The 27361-nt window shown below is 41.9% G+C and overlaps 1 protein-coding gene and 1 long non-coding RNA gene across 2 annotated transcripts in view; one reads left to right on the plus strand and one right to left on the minus strand.

The window, feature by feature from the left end:
• LOC134293990 (uncharacterized) overlaps positions 1-27361 on the minus strand; it is a 136983-nt gene that overhangs the window by 27511 nt on the left and 82111 nt on the right. The window lies entirely within an intron of this gene.
• Positions 22796-25647, plus strand: rpp25 (ribonuclease P and MRP subunit p25). Its single transcript, XM_008120740.3, has one exon. The coding sequence runs from the start codon at positions 23504-23506 to the stop codon at positions 24299-24301; it is 798 nt and encodes a 265-aa protein (XP_008118947.2). The 5' UTR covers positions 22796-23503; the 3' UTR covers positions 24302-25647.

The raw sequence follows: 27361 nt of genomic DNA on the forward strand, positions 1-27361 counted from the left end.
AAATCCTCTCGCTCTCCAAGGTCCTGAAAGGGAAGATCTCTATGGGGCTGTCCGTGGTGCTGAAATCCTCTCGCTCTCCAAGGTCCTGAAAGGGAAAATCTCTACGGCGCTGTCCGCGGTGCTGAAATCCTCTCGCTCTCCAAGGTGCTGAAACCTTGCTTTCTGCTTGCAATAGGGATAATTAATGCACACACACACACACACTTTCACTTCCATGACTCATTGCTGTGGAAGGATGGGAGTTGTAGTTCGGCAAGGTCCTTAGCTTAGAGAATTAATGCAGTTGGACTCTTCACTGTCACTAAATAATCACGAGATTTGTAATACAAACACACACACACACACTTTCACTGCCATGACTCATTGCTGTGGAATGATGGGAGTTGCAGTTCGGCAAGGTCCTTAGCTTAGAGAATTAATGCAGTTGGACTCTTTCCTGTCACTTAACAATCACAAGACTTGTAATACACACACACACACACACACACTTTCACTTCCATGACTCATTGCTGTGGAATGATGGGAGTTGTAGTTCGGCAAGGTCCTTAGCTTAGAGAATTAATGTAGTTGGACTTTTTCCTGTCACTTAACAATCACAAGACTTGTAATACACACACACACACACACACACTTTCACTTCCATGACTCATTGCTGTGGAATGATGGGAGTTGTAGTTCGGCAAGGTCCTTAGCTTAGAGAATTAATGTAGTTGGACTTTTTCCTGTCACTTAACAATCACAAGACTTGTAATACACACACACACACACACACACACACACACACACACACACACACTTTCACTTCCATGACTCATTGCTGTGGAATGATGGGAGTTGTAGTTCGGCAAGGTCCTTACTTAGAGAATTAATGCAGTTGGAGTCCCCACTGTCACTAAACAATCACGAGACTTGTAATACACACACACATTCACTGCCATGGCTCAGTGCTATGGGATTATGGCAGTTGTAGTTTTGGAATGATGGGAGTTGTAGTTCTGCAAAGTCCTTAGCTTAGAGAATTAATGCAGTTGGACTCCTCACTGTCACTGTCACTATCACGAGACTTGTAATACACACACACAGTTTCACTGCCATGGCTCAGTGCTATGGGATTGTGGCAGTTGTAGTTTTGGAATGATGGGAGTTGTAGTTCAGCAAGGTCCTTAGCTTAGAGAATTAATGCAGTTGGAGTCCCCATTGTCACTAAACAATCACGAGACTTGTAATACACACACACACACACACTTTCACTGCCTTGGCTCAGTGCTATGGGATCGTGGCAGTTGTAGTTTTGGAATGATGGGAGTTGTAGCTCGGCAAGATCCTTAGCTTAGAGAATTAATGCAGTTGGAGTCCCCATTGTCACTAAACAATCACGAGACTTGTAATACACACACACACACTTTCACTGCCTTGGCTCAGTGCTATGGGATCGTGGCAGTTGTAGTTTTGGAATGATGGGAGTTGTAGCTCGGCAAGATCCTTAGCTTAGAGAATTAATGCAGTTGGAGTCCCCATTGTCACTAAACAATCACGAGACTTGTAATACACACACACTTTCACTGCCATGGCTCAGTGCTATGGGATCGTGGGAGTTGTAGTTTTACAAGCTCCTTAGCTTGTCTAATGAATGTAATTTGACCCCCTTTTTCACTGCCATGGCTTAGTGCTATGGAATGATGAGAGTTGTAGTCTGGCAAGGTCCTTAGCTTGGAAAATTAAAGCAGTTGAGCTCCCCACTTATACTGCCATGGCTCAGTACTGTGGAATGATGGGAGTTGTAGTTCGGCAAGGTCCTTAGCTTAGAGAATTAATGCAGTTGGACTCCTCACTATCACTAAACAATCACGGGACTTGTAATACACACACACACATACACACTTTCACTGCCATGGCTCAGTGCTATGGGATCGTGGGAGTTGTAGTTTTACAAGCTACTTAGCTTGTCCAATGAATGTAATTTGACTCCCTTTTTCACTGCCATGGCTTAGTGTTATGGAATGATGAGAGTTGTAGTCTGACATGGTTCTCAGCTCGGAAAAGTAATACAACTGAGCTCCCCACTTTCACTGCCATGGTTCAGTGTTATGGAATGATGGGAGCTATAGTCTGGCAAGATCCTTAGTTTAGAGAATTAATGTGGTTGGACTCCCCACTTTCATGGCTATGGCTCAGTGCTGGGGGAACGATAGGAGCTGTAGTTTGGCAAGGCCTTTAACCTGTAGAATTCATTCACTTTGACCCCCACTTTCACTGCCATTACCCAATGCTATGGAATGATGGGAGCTGTAGTTTTACAACCTCCTTAGCTTTTTCTGCCAAAGAGAGCAGGTAGATCACCATACTACAGTTTATGAATCCTATGTTTTATTTTAACTGTGTTGATCAGACTTGTCCCCATGTGATCCGCCCCGGGTCCCTTGGGGGAGATGGAGTCGGGATATAAAAAAAAAGTTGTTGTTGTTGTTGTTGTTGTTGTTGTTGTTATAACATTGATCCATGTTAGGGATTTTTTTGGAATGGGTGGGTAAAACTGCATTCATTCTACAGTGTAGATAACCCCAGAAATGCCACGGCTTCAGGATGCAAAGCTCTGGTGGATCTATTATTAACACGATCATTATCATCACCATTATATTTACTATATATATGATGGTGATGATGATTCTCAATGTCATTATATTTAACCAGAGGACCTTTTCACCAGTCACCTCTAAACTGTGTAACAACCTGGTGTAATAGATTCAACGGTGAATTTAAAACAATTTTAAGGGTTACTTCTAAATCAACAAAGATGAAGCCGAGATAGATGCGTAAATAATCAGGGAGAGGAATAACATTTACATTCATCACCTGCGGTTGCAAACTCATCAAGGGCTCTTGTGTAGAAAAATAGGAAATAATTGGGGCTCTTTCAGATTTCTCGCCGAAATTACCTCTTTTGTGTCTGATGAGGCACCTTCTTTTAGAAATTTGCACATTCAAAGTACATTTCGTACTTATAAAATGATACATCCTTAAGAATGCAAATGGCTTAAAACGCAACACATTAAAACAGTCTAGGTTATGGGGAAAATACATGGAAAAATGCAAGGAGTTGTAGTTTTACAAGGACGTTAGCATTTTCTGCCAAAGAGGGTTGGAGCCTCACAACAACAGCTCTGAGGATCCCATAGTATTGAGCCATAGCAGTGAAGGCAAGTGTGTGTGTGTGTGTATGTGTGTGTGTGTATATATATATATATATATACGTGTGTGACATATACATATCCCCCAGTGGTGCAGTGTTAAAGCGCTGAGCTGCTGAACTTGCAAACCGAAAGGTCACAGGTTCGAATCCGGGGAGCAGGGTGAGCTCCTGCTGTAAGCTCCAGCTTCTACCAACCTAGCAGTTCGAAAACATGCAAATGTGAGTAGATCAATAGGTACCACTCCGGCGGGGAGGTAACAGCGCGCCATGCAGTCATGCCGGCCACATGACCTTGGAGGTGTCTATGGACAATGCCGGCTCTTTGGCTTAGAAATGGAGATGAGCAACAACTAGATGTACCCCAAGTCAAAGCAATGGATGGAAGGAAGGGCTTGTGATCACTAGATGGCAGGCTTTCCTGAGACAAAAGCATGGAATCAATAACCAAGTTGATTGCTTGCTTTAGTCATTCCATTGTTGCGCTATTGCATTATTACACCCAAGGCAAAATAAAACCAAATTAAAACAGCTGAAGCAAATTAAAGTGGCATCACATGCATTAGCGACTGTTGGCTTTCTCTGCCTTGTTTATTGAAAGCGTTTGGAGCTGCAAATTGGGTCGTTCAGCTGCATTTTGCCATCTTCAGGTGTACCTATACCAGGCATGGGCAAACTTAGGCCCTCCGGGGCCACTTCACCTAGCCACAGCCAATCCACTGTGTTTCTTTTCTTTCCCTCTTCTTTGAGTCCGAAAGGGATAACTTTAAAAGTTCGAACTCGACTATCATACCGAGTGGACATGTGCAAAAACAAATGGTTGTTGGAAAATGATCCACAAGGAATGCCAAAAAATACTAGGACTGGAATATACAATGAAACCTGAATATTACCTATATTACCTAAGATTTTGAAGACACCAATAAAGAAAAATGTTTTATATTTGTAACAACGGATGCCAGAATATTACTTGCAAGACTTTAGAAATTAGAAACAATACCAGGCAAGACTTTATGGCTACTGGAAGTTATGGAAATAAGGGAAATGGATAGACTAACTTTCTTACTGAAAAAGAATAATGGCAATGGAGTAAAAATGACCGATTGGTCAATGGTCGATGACTATCTGAAAACAGAATTTAAATGATAAAGAGAAACAGAGAAAATGTTTTCTATGATTTTTTTAAATGATACATAAAGGTTAGATAACTATGGAGAAAAGAGAGATGAATGGAAGTCAACAACATTTTATTCTATTTTCTATTATTTATTATTATTATTTATTTTATTTTTTACTTTTTATTTTTTATTATTATTATTTCTTTTCTTTTTTCTCTTTTTTTTGGAGACTTTTCTATAGGCTAAGTAGGTAGACAAGGGGGGATTGGTTATTTTTTTCTTTCTTGTTTTTCTTCACTTTTCTTTAAAGGTAACGGTAAAGGTTTCCCCTGACGTTAAGTCCAGTTGTGACCGACTCTGGGGGTTGGTGCTCATCTCCATTTCTAAGACGAAGAGCAGGCATTGTCCGTAGACACCCTCAAGGTCATGTGGCCACTGGCATGACTGCATGGAGCACTGTTACCTTCCCGCCGGAGCGGTACCTATTGATCTACTCACATTTGCATGTTTTCGAACTGCTAGGTTGGCAGAAGCTGGAGCTAACAGCGGGCGCTCACTCCACTCCCTGGATTTGAACTTTTATGTCTGCAAGTTCAGCAACTCAGCACTTTAACACACTGAGCCACCGGAGGCTCACTGTGTTAAATCTGTATATTTGATATAAAATACCAGCTGCTTCATCACTTCTGCTGCAGCTCTATAGTTTCGTCTGCTCTTTTTGATTTTGTGAAAAAGTCCCATTTTCAATTGACCGGATCTGCCTTGTGTTTGTTTACTCGCTTTGCCTGGTGTGGCTCCGGACCAATTCCTGTATTGCTTTGGCCTTGCAATTGCCCTGGACCGGATCCTGCCCAAATAACCCTCCAGCTCTAATCTTCTCCAGCGTTGCTGCTGATTCATCGGCCGGCTCCTGACAAAGAGTGATAAAACTGTAATTAAAAAGAAGCAATGTTAGCAGAACCGCCGTTGATTTATTGGGACAACAGCCAAAGCCACGGAAAGGCAAGGTAGGGAGAAACAAAAGCAATGGAGGCATAGAAAAACCAACCCACCTTGGAATAATTATAAGGAGCAAAGGTGCCAGAAATTCGTAATAGCAAAAAATGCAATTCAGCTTGTTGTCGAAGGCTTTCATGGCCAGAATCACTGGGTTGTTTTGAATTTTCAGGGTTGTTTGGCCATGTTCCAGAAGCATTCTCTCCTGATGTTTCGCCCACATCTGTGGCAGGCATCCTCAGAGGTTGTGAGGTCCATTGGAAACTAGGCAAGTGGGGTTTATATATAATAATAATAATGTTCTTCTTCTTTTTCTTCATTCGGTCAGTCGTTTATGACTCTTCGTGACCTCACGGACCAGTCTGCGCCAGAGCTCCCTGTCGGTCATCGCCGCACCCAATAATAATAATAATAATAATAATAATAATAATAATTGGCAGAAATGAGTGCAGGTGGTCCCGGTGGTGATGGGCACACTGGGTGCCGTGCCAAAAGATTGCAGCCGGCATTTGGAAACAATAGACATTGACAAAATTATGATCCGCCAACTGCAAAAGGCCACCCTACTGGGATCTGCTCGCATCACCCGAAAATACATCACACAGTCCTAGACACTTGGGAAGTGTTTGACTTGTGATTTTATGATACGAAATCCAGTATATCTATCTTGTTTGCTGTGTCATAAAATAATAATAATAATAATAATAATAATAATAATAATAATAATAATAATAATAATAATGGGATCTGCTCGCATCATCCGAAAATACATCACACAGTCCTAGACACTTGGGAAATGTTCGACTTGTGATTTTATGATACGAAATCCAGCATATCTATCTTGTTTGCAGTGACATAATAAAATAATAATAATAATAATAATAATAATAATAATAATAATAATAATAATAATAAGTTTATTTATACCCCGTCTCCATCTTCCCCGAAGGGGACTCAGGGTGGCTCACAGATAATACCAGATAAAAACAATAACAATATATAATACGCAAATTATAAAATTTAAACATTAACCTTTAAACATTTAAACATTAATATATCCATTTATATATCTGCTAATAAAATGTATAGAGGAGACTAAAATCTTTCCCTTTCTAATAAATTCACGCAAAGGCAAATTGTTGGAATCTGTCCTATCTCGAGTATTATTCTTCCTCATCAATAAATAAATGCTGCAATGTTGTTTGACCCCATGCAAGCACTGGTTTTCCTTTGTGAAATATTGGAAGATATATAATACCACTAGCTGTGCCCGGCCACGTGTTGCTGTGGTATGGGAAATAAAGTATTGAGGAATTGGTGGGAGTTAAGGTAAAGGGTAAAGGTTTTTCCTTGACATTAAGTCCATTATAAATGGGTTATATAGCTGTGTGGAAGGGCCTTGAGTCTACACTGCCATATAATCCAGTTAAAATCAGATAATCTGTATTTTATAGGCAGTGTGGAAGAGGCCTAAGTGAGGTCTAACTCTGCCTGTCCCCTGGGCTGAATGGGTTGCTAGGAGACCAAGTGGGCAGAGCTTAGCCTTCTAACTGGCAGCAATTGTATAAAAACAATTATTCCTCTCCCTCTAATTAGGACTTTATTTTTCTTTGCTTTTTGTTGTATGAACGTAGAGGCATGGATGAGGGGTTGTGCTGCCAAGTTTAGTGTTTCTGGAATTTGTAGTTTTGTTGTTTTGTCCTAGGCCGAAATTTCATTACCCTTTTATATATATAGATAGGAATGACTTGAAGGCACCCAATGTAGTCACTACATTACCAAGGCAATCTAGCTTTCCATGTCTGCCTTCGTTCAAACCCAGCTATTACAACATACTGACTATACTTCCGAAGCCATGTGGTCCTTTAATTTCTGCTTGGTTTTTGTGCAGAAGGGTGGTTGTAAAACTGAAGAGCGGGTGTGCGTTTAATTGTTTCCCATTCCGTTTCCATGCATGGATGCCCAACGGGGTTTTTGTTTTTTGTGCCATCTTCCCTGTGGCTTCCATAGAGGGATGGAGCTTTTTCATCAGATGATCCGACGAAACTGATTCATGCTGAATGCAAAGCAAAACTATTTCTGCATCATCCAGACAAGAGCTCTCCACAAGTTGAGCTCAGCGTTTTCGGCTTAGTGGCCGCTTCCCGATCTCAAACTGTTTCCTAAACTCCCACTTGCCATTTATGTCCGTGATGGGTATTAAAGCAGTTTCAATAATTTTGTGCCAAAATGAATCGTTAAATGGGGAAGCTACACTGAAAAGACAACAGGAACCGAGCATAAACGTATTGTTTGGGTGTAGCAGAGCTATGAGGATTCAAGCATCAACTGGGACAAATCTCTCTTTTCTGTGGGTTCATAGATATTATTATTCCAAACGAAGGTCTTGGATAGTGCTAGTTTGTGTGTCGTTAGTCTGTGATAAGTTTTCAGAAAAGAAAGTAACTATTGTAGCCACTGGACACAAATATGGCACCAACTTTGGCAGATCAGAGGGGAAACTTGACAATACAGTAGAGTCTCACTTATCCAACACTCGCTTATCCAAGCTTCTGGATTATCCAAGCCATTTTTGTAGTCAATGTTTTCAATATATCATGATATTTTGGTGCTAAATTCGTAAATACAGTAATTACAACATAACATTCCTGCGTATTGAACTACTTTTTCTGCCCAATTTGTTGTATAACATGATGTTTTGGTGCTGCTTAATTTGTAAAATCATAACCTAATTTGATGTTTAATAGGCTTTTCCTTAATCCCTCCTTATTATCCAAGATATTAGCTTATCCAAGTTTCTGCCGGCCCGTTTAGCTTGGATAAGTGAGACTCTACTGTACTTGAATCAAAGACTTGAGAGCAGAGACAGCTTTTTTATGTTTTTATTGCTGTGTTTTTCATGTGTTTTATAATGATTGTGATTTTTTTAATGCATTTTAAATTTATTTGTGTGTTTTCGTATTTGATATTTGTATTTGATATCACTGTATGCTGGTTTTATATCTGTGAGCTACCCCGAGTCCCTCTGGGGAGATGGTGGCGGGGTACAAAAATAAATTATTATTATTATTATTATTATTATTATTATTATTATTATTATTATTATCTCTTACGGCATCGTTGTCTCTTCTAAGAGGCTTGAAGTCCACACCACTTAATTTAAAACCATCCAGGTGCCCATGAAATCATGCCGAAGACACCTGGCCTTCAGGCTCTTATCTCAGATTCTCTGAGAATATCCCGATTGTCTATTTTTCACTCCTTTTGTTCTCAGGCCTAATCTCATTTCCTGAGAAAACTCCCCAAGGCCTTTTATCAAGGGAACTGGAGAACAAGCCTGGAATCCACAACATCAGTCTCATCTGCCTGCAACTCTCTCCGATCCATCACAGTCTCCTCACTTTGAAACCCATCATCCCCCTTATTCTCCGACCTGTCATCAGAAAAAATCCTCTGCCGCTTGCAGAGCTACAACAGACAGAGCTTCAAGTTATTTATTTATTTTTATTTACAGTATTTATATTCCGCCCTTCTCACCCCGAAGGGAACTCAGGGCGGATTACAATGAACACATATATGGAAGACATTCAATGCCAACAGACAAACAACATACAGTATAGACAGACACAGAGGCATTTAACATTTTTCCAGCTTCACGATTCCGGCCACAGGGGGAGCTGTTGCTTCACCGTCCACTAGTGGCTATACTTCCTCATTCCTTTCCTTGTATTTTGCTGGCAGTTTTATGGTGTTGTAAATTAGTTAAATTAGCCTCCCGCATAAAGCGTACCTAAATTTCCCTACTTGTCAGATGCAACTGTCTTTCGGGGCTGCATAGGTCAACAGCAAGCCGGATTATTTAATGGTCGGGGGCTTAACCCGACCCGGGCTTCGAACTCATGACCTCTTGGTCAGTAGTGATTTATAGCAGCTGGTTACTAGCCAGCTGCGCCATAGCCCGGCCTATATATCTGCTCAGGTCTTATAGACTCAGGGCATTTATGGCTACCTTGATGGAGCATGTCCTTCTTTTTCTATTGTCTTTTACCATAGTGAGCATTATTGCCTTTTCTCATGATACGTCCAAAGTACAACAGCCTCAGTTTAGACTTCTTAGCTTCTATGGATCATCCAAGTTTATTTATCCTTTTTGCACTCCCCAATATCTGTAGAACTCTTTAACACATCTCAATTGGGTTGATTTTCTTCCCGTCCACTTTCTTCACTGTCCAGCTTTCACAACTACACATAGAAATGGGAGTTACAATGGCATGGACCATCCTAATTTTGGCACCCAACTTGAGACTTTGGAATCTTGCTTAGTTCCTCCAGTGCCTTGGGAAAGGAGACCAAATCTGAAATTTTCCTTAATATTGTCCAATACTATTTGATATCTCAGAATATGTTCACGCCTTTCTTTCCTGAAAGAATTTACTTTTGAAAAGTTCCTGTTTTCATGTTTATGGATTTATGTATGAAGAATTGCTGTGGATTTTTGGTTGTCTTGACTTTATGTACTTAAGCATTTTTGGATTACCACTATTTTGTATTTTCTATTCAACTGACCCTTTTGGATTGCTCTTTTCCCCCTCTTTTTATCTGCTTTCTTTAATAAACAATTAAACATGCTTTAGATAGAACTAGCTGTGCCCGGCCACGCGTTGCTGTTAAAAATTGTTGTGTAACTTTTATTTGACGTTATATGTATTTTTTTAATTAATTTTATTGCAAGTTATCTTTTTATTTATTATATTTTATTATTTTCTTGTATTATTTTTAGTTATTTTCTGTTATTATAGTATTTTATTGTATTAATCTTTTAGTGTTTTTAATTAATTTTTTTAGTGTTTTTAATTATTTTTTATTGGGTTGCTAGGAGACCAAGTTGGAGGAGCTTAGCCTTCTAACTGGCAGCAATTGGATAAAAGCAATTATTCCTCTCCCTCTAATTAGGACTTTATTTTTCTTTTCTTTTTGTTGTATCAACCTAGAGGCGTGGATGATGGGTTGTGTTGTCAAATTTCTAGGTTGGGGGGCCTGTAGTTTTGTTGTTTTGTCAGTCGCCGTGATGCCATTACTCTTTTATATAGATTATTGGACTCCGGTGCTGGGCAAAAAGGTGTTTCAGTGCAACACTGTCATTCAGAGGGTCACCATAAGACAATATCGATTTAAAAGCCATTCACTCTAGTCCTGATCAACATCATTCTTTTCATGAGAGCGAGAGGCACAAAAGGTTGTTCGGCAGAATGAGAGAAAATGTCATTCATTCTCCAAAGGCAACGTCTCTGAATTCATCTCCCAGTGAATTTGACATGGCAGGAGGTGGTGAATCTACTCTCTAACTCGTTTTTCAGAGATGTGCCCATATTTGTGTTCTCATCACATTTCAGTGGTGTTCCTGCTGTTTTTCTATGCGTCCCTGTTGATATGAGAGGATTCCTCTTGTCCTTTGCTGAATGTACGAGGGTTGAATGAAAAGTAATGCCTCCACCTTCGTTACTTTGGGTTCAATGGGAATATTTTAATAAACACAGAAATGATCCTTAGAATGTGCTCTTTAACGACCACTATTCACTTTTCCACATAATCACCAGACAATTGGAAACATTTCTGCCAACGATGAAGACGTCACGGAAGAAGTCGACACTCTGTTTCCACAACCAGCGTCTCACAACACCCATCGCTCACAGATCTTCCGATAGCCAAGCAAAGCAATAATGTGACCCACACGTTCTTGTGAAATGCCGATGATGCTTGAAATTTCTCTCTGAGTGATACGACGATTTATTTATTTATTTATTTATTTTCAGTATTTATATCCCGTCCTTCTCACCCCGAAGGGGACTCAGGGCGGATCACATTGTATACATATAAGGCAAACATTCAATGCCCATAAACACATAGAACAAAGACAGAGACAGACGCAGAGGCAATTTAACCTTCTCCTGAGGGGATGTTCGATTCCGGCCACAGGGGGAGCAGCTGCTTCATCATCCACTGTGACGGCACTTCCTCATTCCAACGACGGCTGGATGATTATTATGGAGTCGTAAATTAGTTAAATTAGCCTCCCCACTTTATAAGTGGTTGCTTAATTTCCTACTTGATAGATGCAACTATCTTTCGGGTTGCTAGGTCAGCAACGAGCAGGGGCTATTTTTTATTTTTTATTGTCGGGTGCTCACCCCGCCACGGGCTGGCCTCAAACTCATGACTTCTTGGTCAGAGTGATTTATTGCAGCTGGCTGCTCACCAGCCTGCACCACAGCCCAGCCCCAATCTATCTGTCCTGAATCAATCTGTCAACTTTTTGCTTGTGAAACTCGGTGGTTGCTGTCGCAGGACGTCCAACTCTTTGTTTGTCACACAACTCAGATGTTCCCACCTCGATAGCTTTAAATTTACTCGCCCAATGACGCACAGGACTCACATCAACACAATCAACATAAAAAGCTTGCATTCTCTGACGAATCTCCTTTGGGGTGACACCTTCTGCTGTCAAGAATTCAATGACTGCACCTTGCTTAAGTCGCGTTGACCGACTGTCTGCACAGGGCTCCATACTTCACACTTTAACAACACAACCATTCAATGCGAAGGCTTCCCGCCAAAAGGAACCGTCTGTGCAGGATTCCATACTTTGCACTTTAACAACACAACCGTTCAATGCGAAGGCTTCCCGCCAAAAGGAACCATCTGCGCAGGATTCCATACTTCACACTTTAACAACACAACCGTTCAATGCGAAGGCTTCCCGCCAAAAGGAACCATCTGCGCAGGATTCCATACTTTGCACTTTAACAACACAACCATTCAATGCTAAGGTTTCCCACCAAAAGGAACTGTCTGTGCAGGATTCCATACTTTGCACTTTAACAACACAACCATTCAATGCTAAGGTTTCCCACCAAAAGGAACTGTCTGTGCAGGATTCCATATTTTGCACTTTAACAACACAACCGTTCAATGCTAAGGCTTCCCGCCAAAAGGAACTGTCTGTGCAGGATTCCATACTTTGCACTTTAACAACACAACCGTTCAATGCTAAGGCTTCCCGCCAAAAGGAACTGTCTGTGCAGGATTCCATACTTTGCACTTTAACAACACAACCATTCAATGCTAAGGTTTCCCACCAAAAGGAACTGTCTGTGCAGGATCCCATACTTCGCACTTTAACAACACAACCGTTCAATGCTAAGGCTTCCCGCCAAAAGGAACTGTCTGTGCAGGATTCCATACTTTGCACTTTAACAACACAACCGTTCAATGCTAAGGCTTCCCGCCAAATGGAACCATCTGTGCAGGATTCCATACTTTGCACTTTAACAACACAACCATTCGCACAGACAGACTACAAACAGAGGCACAACTATGTGGCCCAAATGATTCATTGGAACTTATGCCTCAAGTACCACCTGCCAGCAGCAAAGAACTGGTGGGATCACAAAGCAGTAAAGGTCGTGGAAAATGAACACGCAAAGATACTGTGGGACTTCCGAATCCAGACTGACAAAGTTCTGGAACACAACACACCAGACATCACAGTTGTGGAAAAGAAAAAGGTTTGGATAATTGATGTTGCCATCCCAGGTGACAGTCACATTGACAAAAAACAACAGGAAAAACTCAGCCACTCTCAGGACCTCAAGATTGAACTTCAAAGACTCTGGCAGAAACCAGTACAGGTGGTCCCGGTGGTGATCAGCACATTGGGTGCCGTGCCAAAAGATCTCAGCCGGCATTTGGAAACAATAGACATTGACAAAATTACGATCTGCCAACTGCAAAAGGCCACCCTGTTGGGATCTGCGCGCATCATCCGAAAATACATCACACAGTCCTAGACACTTGGGAAGTGTCTGACTTGTGATTTTGTGATATGAAATCCAGCATATCTATCTTGTTTGCTGTGTCATAATAAAATAATAATAATAATAATAAAGAGGGTTGGAAGAGACCTCTTGGGTCATTTAGCCCAACCCCCTTCTGCCCTTGTGCTGTGGGGGCCGGATAAATGGCTTCGATGGGCCGCATCCGGCCCCCGGGCCTTAGTTTGGGGACCCCTGAGCAAGACTATTGAAAGAATAAAAATCCGGGTGAGTAGTGAATGCGGTTGGTTTGCCACAGCCGATAGATAATTGCTTTTAATCACTCTCTCGGCCTCCGTTTTAATCACTCTCCCTTTCGAAAACAATTAGGGCCGAGTCTCTTTTCCCATCCGTCTCCCCCAACTCACCCACCCTGCCACCTTCATAAAATTATTTTATTTTAAATGCATGAACTCCTTCCAAGCTTTTTTTCCTAGGATAAAATGAGCCCGCTCTGTTGTCCTCCAACCAATAAGCTGACAGGGTAATGAATGGCTTTGGATGGCAATTAGCGGATGGAGTTGCTAATAATGAAATTCATTTACATTTTAAGCACTGCGGAGAGATAGAGAGGCAGCGAGAGCGGGCGGAAAAGCCAGAGCCTGTGTCATTAGCAAAAAATAAAATCAAATAAAAGCCTGCCCCACGATTGCTAGAACAACCCAAGTGGAAACTGTTTAACATGATTGCACATCATCATCTTCATTTAGAAGATGTTGGCTAAGCGGGGAATGAGATGCCAAAGTCGGCCTCAGATCTCAATACCCAATCAGCCCTGTTCCGTTTGTGGAGACGGCCCAAGACAGGGTGCCAAGTTCGACATGTGAATGACAAAAAATGCATCCACACTGTGGAATTAATGCAGTTTGGTATCACTTTAACTGCCATGGCTCAGTGCTCTGAAAGCCTTGGGAGTTGGAGTTTAATGAAGTACCCGTAATCTTGAGCAAAGAAGGCTAAAACTGGGTTGCTATGAGTTTTCCTTCCAGCCATGTTTTGGAAGCATTCTCTCCTGACGTTTCACCCACATCTATGGCAGGCATCCTCAGAGATTGTGAGGTCTGTTGGAAACTAGTCAAGTGGGGTTTAGATTTATTTATTTATTTATTTATTTATTTGCGACATTTATATCCCGCCCTTCTCACCCCGAAGGGGACTCAAGGTGGCTTTACAAATTATATATACATACAATAATAATAATAATAATTATTATTATTATTATTATTATTATTATTATTATTATTATTTTTGTATGCCGCCTTTATCTCCCCAACGGGGACTCGGAGCCCTGAGCCCTGAGACGGCCCAAGACAGAGTGCCAGGTTCGACACGTGAATGACAAAAAATGCATCCACACTGTGGAATTAATGCAGTTTGGTATCACTTTAACTGCCATGGCTCAGTGCTCTGAAACCCTTGGGAGTTGGAGTTTAATGAAGTACCCGTAATCTTGAGCAGAGAAGGCTAAAACTAGGTTGCTATGAGTTTTCCTTCCGGCCATGTTCCAGAAGCATTCTCTCCTGACATTTCGTCCACATCTATGGCAAGCATCCTCAGAGGTTGCGAGGTCTATTGGAAACTATGCAAGTGAGGTTTATATATCTGTGGTGGGAGAAAGAACTCTTGTCTGTCTGCCAGGTTTTTCAAACTAGGCAAGTGGAGTTTATATACCGTATATACTCGAGTATAAGCCGACCCGAATATAAGCAGAGGCACCTAATTTTACCACAAAAACTGGGAAAACTCTTCGGGGGTTGGGAGTCTTTTTCCTTTCCAGATCTTTGCAATTGTTAATCTTGCCGCTGTGCTTAAATAAAAAAATATTTTATCTTCGTTTTTCTTAAATTTTGCGTTTGTAAAACTTATTAAATACATTTCCGGTTCTGATTTAAATTTAATTCCTACAATTTCTTGTGTCATAATGGATAATAAGAATACTAGACATAGTACAAATGGATAAGTTAACACAAAAAATAAGAGAAGGGAAAAACAAAACAGACTGGACAAACTTTATAAAATTCCTAACCAAAAGAAGAATTGATTTTATGATAGACCTGTCTAATATATAAAGTAGATTAAACAGAATACATAAAGACACAATTAATGAGACAATTCCGAAGCCAAGATGGGAAGTATAACACGATTTTCCCCCCTCTTTTTCCTTCTTTTTTCTTTTTTCTTTTTGTCTTTTTTTATTTCTATTTCTATGTCTATTTTTCCTCTTGATACTTTCCCACTTTTCTATTGATATTTTGTTCCACCACTTTCAATGTATCATTTTTCACTATATATATAAAAAAAATTATTCACAAAAAAAACCTGGGAAAACTTATTGACTCGAGTATAAGACGAGGGTGGGAAATGCAGCAGCTACGGGTCAATGTCAAAAATAAAATAGTTATTAATAAAATTGCATTATTTGAGGCATCACTAGGTTAAATGTTTTTGAATATTTATATAAAACTGTAATTTAAGATAATAATAAGACTTTAATAAGATAAGACTGTCCAACTCTGAATACCTATATTGTTGTAATGGAGTCTTCAAGTAGAGATCCTACTAGTTGTATTAGACTCGTAACATATATACTCAAGTATAAGCCGACCTGAATAGAAGCCGGCCAGGAACCTCACCCGAGTATAAGCCGAGCGGAGCTTTTTCAGCCCTAAAAAAGGGGCTGAAAAACTGTGGAATAAAGTATCTGTGGAATAATGTCCAGGATAGGAAAAAAGAACTCTTGTCTGTTTGCGGCAAGTGTGAATGTTGCAATTGGCCAGCTTGATTAGTATCGAATAGCCTTGCAACTCTAAAGCTTGGCTGCTTTCTGGCTGGGGGAATCTTTTGGGGGCCAGCTAACATTTCCCCCAGGCAGGAAGCAGCCAGTGTCTGAAGCTGCAAAGCTCATCAATGCCAATCAAGGTGGCCAATAGCAACAAGGGTCCCTCAACAATCACCGCACTTTCTGGCCTGATTTCTGCCCAGTTTTTAAATGCCTCGGTGCATTTTGTTGTTGTTTTTAACACAGTCTCAAGCTCCTCAGCTTCTCTGCTGCCATAAACTTGATGCTTAATGCTTAATGAGTCAACACACACACAGGCACATAGATACACACTGAGGCTGATGTGTCAGGTGTTCGTTCTGCACGGATACGTTTTCTGAATACCTTCCCTGGCAATTTGGCCCCCCTGTTCTTTCAAACTTGAAGAAAGGGAGCACTTTGCCATGAATAAACTGAATTTATAGCCGGGCTGCCAAAGAAGCCACGCTTATTGTGTCTGCAAGCAAATGGATCAAAGCAGAAGTTAGATCATGAAACAAAGTCGACGGCCTTCAAGATGAACTGTTCAAAGTTTTAAAATTGTGCAGCATTCATTCTGGAGACCCCGGTGTCACAGCGGGTTAAACCGCTGAGCTGTTGACTGAAAGGTCGGCGGTTTGAATCAGGGGAGCAGGGCGAGCTCCCGCTGTTAGCCCCAGCTTCCGCCAACCACAGTTCAAAAATATGCAAATGTGAGTAGATCAATAGGTACCACTCTGGCGGGAAAGTAATGGCGCTCTATTATTTTATTTATTTATTTATTTACTACATGCGCAGGGGCAGATGCCATGTTCTTGGTTTTTTGGGTTGTGTAGTCCCCTTGGAGGTGCGTGATGTGTTATTTTGTTGTACAAACCTAGAGGCAAGGATGGTGGATTGTGCTACCAAATTTCTAGGTTCTGGGGCTTGTACTTTTGTTGTTTAGCAGCAGGCGGCGATTTCATTACTCTTTTATATAGATAAATAGATTAGCATAGCACAGTAATAATATTATATACAGTAGAGTCTCGCTTATCCAACGTAAATGGGCCGGCTGAACGTTGGATAAGCGAATATGTTGGATAATAAGGAGAGATTAAGGACAAGCCTATTAAACATCAAATTAGGTTATGATTTCACAAATTAAGCCTCAAAACATCATGTTATACAACAAATTTGACAGAAAAACTAGTTCAGTATGCAGTAATGCTATGTAGTCATTACTGTATTTACGAATTTTGCACCAAAATATCACGATGTTTTGAAAACATTGACTACAAAAATGCGTTGGATAATCCAGAACGTTGGATAAGCGAGTGTTGGATAAGTGAGACTCTACTGTATTACTATATTGCACTATACCACTGTACCGTAATATTATTAGTAATATTACATTTAATATATAATATATAATATATAATTAAAATTATTATATTGTATTATTATTAGTAATAATATGAAGTCATGAAGTCTATGAAGTCATGCCGGCCATATGACCTAGGAGGTGTCTACAGACAACACAGGCTCTTTGGCTTGGAAATGGAGATGAGCACCAACTCCAGAGTCCAACATGACTAGACTTCTTTGGAGGCTTTTAAACAGAGGCTGGATGGCCATCTGTCAGGGGTGCTTTGAATGCGATTTCCTGCTTCATTTCAGGGGAAAATCTTTACCTTTACCTCAGGTAATCTGGAACTGGCTGTAGGGCTGCAAAAATGCCCCTTGAGACCACATCTCTCCCTTGGAACCACATGTGGCATGCCTCTTCCTGCATTAAATTAACTTAAAGCAGCATTCGGCATCTGTTTACTAAAAGATCCACCAATACTCCCACTAAAAAACCCAGATGGGAGGAATAAAACAGCCCCATTGGAGCACAAACCATTTCCATACTAATTTCAAAGCAAAGCCTTTCCATCTCCCAATGAAAAGCACTGGCCCACTGAACCATATTATCATATCCGAGAATGAGCCAAGGGAACAATTTTCCCAGCCTGACACTTCTTGGCTCCCGATCCCTGTGTTGGGCGAAACCCAGCCAAACTCTCGACAAGCTTTTTCCGGAAGCAACCCTCGTGGCTTTTTTGTTCTTTCAAGCATTTTGGGAATCTTTCTGCTTTCTGCAACACTGATGTACTCTATCACAACCCCAGAAAAAAATAATACGTGGACTTCTTGCCCCTCTTGACTGTGAAAAGCAACACAACTGGCATTGAACGTTATGCATCTCAATTTGGCAGAAGGTGATTGACATGTGTCGCTCTCCTGCCTCAAGCAGCGATATCTCTTAGGCCAGCCTTGATGTGACCTACTTAGAGAAGAAAGTCCTCTCTCTTGTCGCCCATACTGTTGTCCTATATTGGACTTTTAATGCCTTCGATGATTGTTTTAATATTTTTGCTTCAAATTATGTTTATTTAAACTATGATCTGTTTAATTAGGTTTTTAATGGAATGCTTGTTGTCTTAACTGTTGATTTTATGATGTTATGCGATTTGTTGGGCTTGGCCCAGTGTGAGCCGCGCCGAGTCCCGGTTATTATTATTATTATTATTATTATTATTATTATTATTATTATTATTATTATTATTTTATTATGACACAGCAAACAAGATAGATATGCTGGATTTCATATCACAAAATCACAAGTCGAACACTTCCCAAGTGTCTAGGACTGTGTGATGTATTTTCGGATGATGCGCGCAGATCCCAGCAGGGTGGCCTTTTGCAGTTGGCAGATCGTAATTTTGTCAATGTCTATTGTTTCCAAATGCCAGCTGAGATCTTTTGGCACGGCACCCAGTGTGCCCATCACCACCGGGACCACCTGCACTGGTTTCTGCCAGAGTCTTTGAAGTTCAATCTTGAGGTCCTGATAGCGGCTGAGTTTTTCCTGTTGTTGTTATTATTATTATTATTATTATTATTATTATTATTATTATTATTATTATTGTATGACACAGCAAACAAGATAGATATGCTGGATTTCGTATCACAAAATCACAAGTCGAACACTTCCCAATTGTCTAGGACTGTGTGATGTATTTTTGGATGATGCGCCCAATAGGGTGGCCTTCTGCAGTTATTATTATTATTATTATTATTATTATTATTATTATTATTATTATTATTATTATTATTAGACTCAAGGTTCTGCTTGATAATGCTGTTCAGTTAGACTTGCCAGATTCCCTTATTATAAAATATTTCTTTTATCTAAGGGCCAGAAAGCTCATTCTTTCTAGGGCTGAGGTTTGTCCCTTCTTATAAAGGTAGGTAAAGATGAAGTCCAGTTGTGTCCAACTCTGGATCTCAATTTTTAAGCCAAAGAGCCGGCGTTGTCCGTAGACACCTCCTAGGTTATGTGGCCGGCATGAATGCATGGAGCGCCGTTACCTTCCCGACAGAGAAGTACCTATTGATCTACTCACATTTGCATGTTTTCGAACTGCTAGAGTGGTTGAAGCTAGGGCTAACACTGGGTGCTCACTCCGCTCCCCGGATTTGCACCTGCAACCTTTCAGTCCACAAATTCAGCAGCTCAGTGGTTTAACCCGCTGCGCCACCAGGGGCTCCTTCTTATAATGGATATTCCCTATTTCAGAATTTGGAAAGCTTTACCTTTTTCTCACTTTGAGGATGACCTACTTCAAGGGTGAGGAACTTGAAGCTAAACCCAGCTCAATCCACTGAGTTTTGTTAAATGTCTCTTCCTCCTGATAACAATATTTGGTGTTTTTTTTTTGGCTCTTGCACAAAATTTACCCCACTTCTCTCAAAGAGCTGAGATGTCTCTGCTAAGAAATTATTCCTGGCAGGGACTTGATCTGGGAAAAGCCCCAAATTCCATCCAGGTTCCTGATGAACACAGATGGGAAGGATTCGCTGCCTTAAACACAGGAGTCAAAACAATCCATGAGATGAAGATGACTGCAATTTCTATTGTGATTCAATGCCCAACTCAAACGTTTTGTCCATTTCAGCCCATTCTTATCAGCCTGCGGTGCCGCAAAATAATCAACAAGTTTCATAACTAGCAGGCAAGAAAAGAAGATCTGCACAAGGGGATTAGTCTCTTCAACTCATGGCAAAAACATATTTTGATAGGAAATGAAAATGATAGTGTAGCCTCCAAGGGAGAGAAGAGTAGCCAAGCACCACTCTATCACACTGTTGTCCAGAAGCTAGCAAGAAGAAACGCTTTCCACTTGCCAACTTCTACTTCTACTTCTTTGGCTCCCAAATAATAATAATAATAATAATAATTATTATTATTATTATTATTATTATTATTATTATTATTATTATTGAAGGAAAAGCTGATAAGGAGAAGACCTGGCTCTGGCTCACGAATGGGACCCTGAAGAAGGAGACAGAAGGCCTGATCCTTGCAGCCCAGGAGCAAGCCATCAGGACAAAGGCAATTCAGGCCAAGATCGAAAAATCAGCTGATGACCCAAAATGCAGACTGTGCAAGGAAACCGACGAAACCATGGATCATATCCTCAGCTGCTGTAAGAAAATCGCACAGACAGACTACAAACAGAGGCACAACTATGTGGCCCAAATGATTCATTGGAACTTATGCCTCAAATACCACCTGCCAGCAGCAAAGAACTGGTGGGATCACAAGCCTGCAAAAGTATTGGAAAATGAGCACGCAAAGATACTGTGGGACTTCCGAATCCAGACTGACAAAGTTCTGGAACACAACACACCAGACATCACAGTTGTGGAAAAGAACAAGGTTTGGATCATTGATGTTGCCATCCCAGGTGACAGTCGCATAGATGAAAAACAACAGGAAAAACTCAGTGTTCGACTTGTGGTTTTGCGAAACGAAATCCAGCATATCTATCTTGTTTGCTGTGCCATACAACGTCGTTGTGTTGATAATAATAATAACTTTATTTTTATACCCCGCCCCATCTCCCCGAAGGGACTCGGGGCGGCTTACATGGGGCCTAGCCCGATAAGATAATCAATATCAATAGCACGACTATAAAACAATTATACCAGTAAAACATCAATAGCAATAAAACAATCGTTAAAATCAGCAAAAAGCATACAAAAAACATACAATATTAAAACAGGAGACTAATTCATAAAATCCAGAACAGAATGTGCCGGTAGAAATGGACAATAAAGTGCAAACCCAATATATCTATGCTAAATTTTCCCAAATCTCAAGCAAGGGGGGGGGGGGGGATATCTGAAATCAAAGGACTTGGGTTCCCAAACATTTCAGATAAGGGATGGATTCCCCCAGGCAGGAAGCAGCCAGGCTTTGAAACTGCAAGGCCATTCAATGCTAATCAAGCTGGCCATGGCTTGCCTCAAGCAGACAAGAGTTCTTTCTCCCACCCTGGACCTTATTCCACAGGTATATCAACCCCACATGCCTAGTTTCCGACAGAACACACAATGCCTGCCACAGATGTGGGTGAAACATCAGGAGAGAATGCTTCTGGAACATGGCCAGACAGCACAGAAAATTCACAGTGATTCCGGCCATGAAAGCCTTTGACAACACAATGAACCCTGCTTTTTCTCCCCTTCAGGACTGAGACCTATCAACTTCATTTTCTTTATTTTTTTCCCTTTCACACATAAACTTGGTTTGATGCACACAATTACAGTAGAGTCTCACTTATCCAACACTCGCTTATCCAACGTTCTGGATTATCCAACGCATTTTTGTAGTCAATGTTTTCAATACATCGTGATATTTTGGTGCTAAATTCGTAAATACAGTAATTACTACATAGCATTACTGCGTATTGAACTACTTTTTCTGTCAAATTTGTTGTATAACGTGATGTTTTTATGCTTAATTTGTAAAATCATAACCTAATTTAATGTTTAATAGGCTTTTCCTTAATCCCTCCTTATTATCCAAGATATTCTCTTATTCAACGTTCTGCCGGCCCGTTTATGTTGGATAAGTGAGACTTTACTGTACTGAATGCACTTAAAATTGCTGTGTGTAAAATCACTTTTGGGTGTGTCAATGTGTTTAGAATGGGCTTCCCATATCCAGGATCTTTATGCTAATACAGTAGAGTCTCACTTATCCAACACTCGCGTATCCAACGTTCTGGATTATCCAACGCATTTTTGTAGTCAATGTTTTCAATACATCGTGATATTTTGGTGCTAAATTCGTAAATACAGTAATTACTACATAGCATTACTGTGTATTGAACTACTTTTTCTGTCAAATTTGTTGTATAACATGATGTTTTGATGCTTAATTTGTAAAATCATAACCTAATTTGATGTTTAATAGGCTTTTCCTTAATCCCTCCTTATTATCCAAGATATTCGCTTATTCAAGCTTCTGCCGGCCCGTTTAGCTTGGATAAGTGAGACTCTACTGTAGTTGTTAACGGTTTTAAATGTGTTGCTGTTTTATTGATCTGTTTGGCATTGAATTTTGCCTGTTGTTGTAAGCTGCCCCGAATCCCCTCGGGTGAGAAGGGTGGGTAGAAATGTTGTAAATAAATAAATAAAATAAAATAAATATACTCTCTTAATGCCTCCTTATTACCCAACATATTTGCTTATCCAACATTCTGCTGGCCCGTTTATGTTGGATAAGTGAGACTCTACTGTACACTTAAAATTACTCTCTGTAAAATCATTTTCGGTCATCTATGCAAACCTAAATATGTTTAGAAAGGGCTTCCCAAATGCTTTATGTAAATATTCCCGAATATGACTTGAAGTTGGAGGAATAATATCCAGAACCCTAGAAAGGCAAAGGGAATGATGCTATAACTTGGAGCCGCCTCTGCAAAGCTAGTGCTGAAACAGCTCCGCTTTCCTTGGAGGCAGACACCCCGTGCCTTCTTCTTATGGGACCTTAGAGTTTGTGCCCCCCAAGTCCTACCTGGAGGAGACCCCCACCATGAGCTGGACCCTATTTGCCCCTCCCTTTGTTGCCCCTCCCTCCCTGGGGAGGCTTTTTTCAACCCATCCCTGGGGAGGCAGCCAGCCAGCCAGCCAGCCAGAGAGGACGCATCGCCAGCCAAAGCAAGAGCCGCCTGCGTTAACAGCTGCTTGCACTTTGCTGACACGAGCGATTCGTAGTTGAACACACCACGTCCTTGAGCCGGGAATGAGAGCGAGAGAGAAGAAGGAAAGAACAGGCTTCTCGTCGCCTGCAAAAGACACACACCGAAGCAGAGAGTCCGGAGTCTCTTGAACGGCGAGCAGCTGGGAAAGAGCACCAGAGCATCTCTTTCTCTCACTTGGTCCTTCTTCTTCTTCTTCTCTGGATTGAGCCTGGAGAAGATGCTGAATGGAGATGATGGAGGGAGGAGAGGAGGAAAAGGAGGATGACCTCCCTCCAATCGCCTCTCCATTCCGGAGATTTTGAAGAACCCGGAATGAACCCCAAAAGAAAGTCGGAGAGGCGGAATACTTGAGAGCGTCTCGGCACTACAAAGTAAGAATTTGGCACTCTTGACTGGTGAGGAACCTGGGCAAACTGGAACCGGACTCTGCCCATCCTTGTTGTGGGGTCTCCAAGATGCACCCCGGGAATATGGAGGTGGTGGGACCTTCGTCGCTCCCCATCCCGTCTGCGGGAGGTGTTTCTGGGGTCTCCAAGATGCACCCCGGGAATGTGGAAATCGTGGGATCTTCGTCACTAGCCATCCAGTCACAGGAGAGGACTTCCACCACAACCACCGTCCAGTCCAGGATGGAGAACTTCCGCAAAGTCAAGACCTCCGAGGAGGAGAGCCCTCTCCCCTTCTCTGGCTTGCCCCCGAACGTGGTGGAAATGAAGGTGAAGGAAGGCAGCAAAATCCGCAACCTGATGGGCTTCGCCATGGGCAGGATGGCGCTGGGCGAGACGCGGCAGATCGTCTTCAGCGGCTGCGGCCGGGCGGTCACCAAGACCATCACCTGTGTGGAGATCATGAAGCGCAAGCTCGGCGGCCTCCACCAACTCACCAAGGTGCGATACAAGACCCTGAAGGAGGTCTGGGAGGACAAGGACCCACGGCAGGAGGGACAAGTGGAGCACCTCACCGTCCACAAGAACGTGCCCTCCATCTGCATCTTGCTCTCCAAAGATCCTCTAGATCCCAACCAGATGGGTTACCAACCTCCTGAACCTCCAGAAACATTGTGGATCGATGAGGGTAGCAGCCGTGAAGATGGATCTGGAGCAACATCAACAAAAGGCATCAAGAGAAGTTTCTCCATGACCCATGGAGAGGACCATCAGGGCACCAAGCGAGGACCAGGGGAACATCGAGAAGATCCAGGACAACTTGGGGACCAAGGTGGGTTATGGACATGGACAGTGCCTTCTTCTTGACCCACACTATTCTGAGGAACCCCAAGCCATAGGTTGCATCTCCAGAAGTGACTACATTATAAGTACAGGTATATACTGATATTCAGAAGGAAATCTAGATTTGTAGCTGATTTGCAATCCACTAAAAGGGACCAGGTTCAGCTCATCCCTGCTTTTGTTGTGAACTTGGTTTGAGAGACACTTCGTCTATTCCTGGTTTCCTCATCTATTACCTGGTGGGACAAAGGGCATCAAGGGAAGGTTCTCCATGACCCAGGAGAACATTGAGAAGATCCAGGAGAACTTGGGGACCAAGGTGGGCTATGGACATGGACAATGTCTTCGTCCTGACCCACACTGTTCTGAGGAACCCCAAGCCATAGGTTGCATCTCCAGAAGTGACTACATTATAAGTACAGGTATATACTGAGATTCAGAAGCTACTCTAGATTTGTAGATGCTTGGGACCGGACTCAGCTCATTCCTGCTTTTGTTGAAAACTTGGTTTGAGAGATACTTCATCTATTCCTGGTTTCCTCATCTATTACCTGGTGGGACAAAGGGCATCAAGAGAAGGTTCTTCATGACTCATGGAGAGGACCATCAGGGCACCAAGCGAGGACCAGGGGAACATCAAGAAAATCCAGGAGAACTTGGAAACCAAGGTGGGTTATGGACATGGACAATGTCTTTGTCCTGACCCACACTTTTCTGAGGAACCCCAAGCCATAGGTTGCATCTCCAGAAGTGACTACATTATAAGTACAGGTATATACTGATATTCAGAACGTACTCTAGATTTGTAGATGCTTTGGCACCAGACTCAGCTCATTCCTGCTTTTGTTGTGAACTTGGTTTGGAGGAGACTTCATCTATTCCTGGTTTCTTCATCTATTACCTGGTGGGTGGTTTTGGAAACAAAGCCCAACTGAGGGTTCATCTATGTTGTAGAATTGATGCAGTTTGATACCACTTTAACCGCCATGGCTCAGTGCTACTGAATGCTGGGATTTGTAGTTTGGCGAGGGGAAAGGCTGGGTGGCAAAAAAACAAGGGAATGCAATACTTCTAGAAAAGGTTCCGCTGGCAAGTGTATATCTGTGTTTGTGTGTGTGTTACACAAACCAGGCAGTTCTGTAATTCTTTCAGAGACTTGCAATGCGATTGCTCTTATCAGACACTTCAGGGCAGCCAAAGCTGTTTGCAGTGGGTTCATTCCTTATCGATTCGGAGCGGGATCACTTTCGCCAAAGGATGCTTCCACTCATTCGAATCACAGTCTGTTCGCTCCACTTTATTTTTCTTCTGCTCTTACTTGCCAGCAACATATTTCAGCGCCACAATCAATGAAGTCTCATTGCAGCTTGGTCCTTGTCTTAAATGCGTTTCTCTGAATGCTGGATCTTTCTATGCGCTACCAAAAGTTAACCCTGTTTTGAATATTTTCACGGACTTCTGTTGTGAATCTGCTCTGGGTTTTGGTCTGAACTTTAAAGAAGTGACACAAGCTGCCTATTTGAGGGATAAAGTTCAGGATGTAAATCCAGTCCAATTCCTGCCTTGCTGACAGTGAAGTGATGGGTTGCTGTGAATTTTCCGGTCTGTATGGACATGTTTCAGAAGCATTCTCTCCTGACGTTTCACCCACATCTATGGCAGGCATCCACAGAGGTTGTGAGATCTGTCAGAAACTAGGCAAGTGGGGTTTATATATCTGTGGGAGAAAGAACTCTTGTCTGCTTGAACTAAGTGTGAATGTTGCCATTGGCCACCTTGATCAGCATTGAATGGCCTTGCAGCTTCAAAGCCTGGCTGCTTCCTCTGTTTGAGGCAAGTGTGAATGTTGCCATTGGCCGCCTTGATTAGCGTTGAATGGCCTTGCAGCTTCAAAGCCTGGCTGTTTCCTCTGTTTGAGGCAAGTGTGAACGTTGCCATTGGCCACCTTGATTAGCGTTGAATGGCCTTGCAGCTTCAAAGCCTGGCTGCTTCCTCTGTTTCAGGCAAGTGTGAATGTTGCCTTTGGCCACCTTGATTAGCGTTGAATGGCCTTGCAGCTTCAAAGCCTGGCTGCTTCCTCTGTTTCAGGCAAGTGTGAATGTTGCCTTTGGCCACCTTGATTAGCGTTGAATGGCCTTGCAGCTTCAAAGCCTGGTTGCTTCCTCTGTTTGAGGCAAGTGTGAACGTTGCCATTGGCCACCTTGATTAGCGTTGAATGGCCTTGCAGCTTCAAAGCCCGGCTGTTTCCTCTGTTTGAGGCAAGTGTGAATGTTGCCATTGGCTACCTTGATTAGCATCGAATGGCCTTGCAGTTTCAAAGCCTGGCTGCTTCCTCTGTTTGAGGCAAGTGTGGATATTGCCATTGGCCACCTTGATTAGCATTGAAAAGCTTTGCAGCTTCAAAGCTTCCTGCTTCCTGCCTAGGGGAACCCTTTGTTGGGAGGTGTTAGCTGGCCCTGATTGTTTCCTGTCTGTAATTCCTCTGTTTTCTAAGTGTTGTTATTTATTTACTGTCCTGATTTTAGAGGTTTTTTTTTTATATTGGTAGCATTGTATAATGCTTTAGATCAGTGGTTCCCAACCTTTAGGCTGACAGGTGTTTTGGGCTTCAACACCCAGCTGTTAGGAATGATGGGAACTGAAGTCCAAAACACTTAGATGCCCAAAGTTTGGGAACCACTGCTTTAGATGTTAGAATAGGACTATAGAGACCAGGATTCAGATCCCCACTCAGTCATGGAACACCATTGGGTGGCTTTGTCCAAGTCACACTCTCTCCAAACAATTACCGTCCGGTCAGCCTCACATCGATACCAGGCAAAATTCTGGAAAAGATCATCAAGGAAGTGGTCTGCGAACACTTAGAAACAAATGCGGTCATTGCTAATAGTCAACACGGATTTACCAAAAACAAGTCATGCCAGACTAATCTGATCTCTTTTTTCGATAGAGTTACGAGTTGGGTCGATACAGGGAATGCTGTGGATGTAGCCTACCTGGATTTCAATAAGGCCTTCGACAAAGTCCCCCACGACCTTCTGGCAAATAAACTAGTAAAATGTGGGCTAGACAAAACTACGGTTA

This window comes from Anolis carolinensis, unplaced genomic scaffold (genome assembly GCF_035594765.1).
Source record: "Anolis carolinensis isolate JA03-04 unplaced genomic scaffold, rAnoCar3.1.pri scaffold_11, whole genome shotgun sequence".
Taxonomy (NCBI): Eukaryota; Metazoa; Chordata; class Lepidosauria; order Squamata; family Dactyloidae; genus Anolis; species Anolis carolinensis.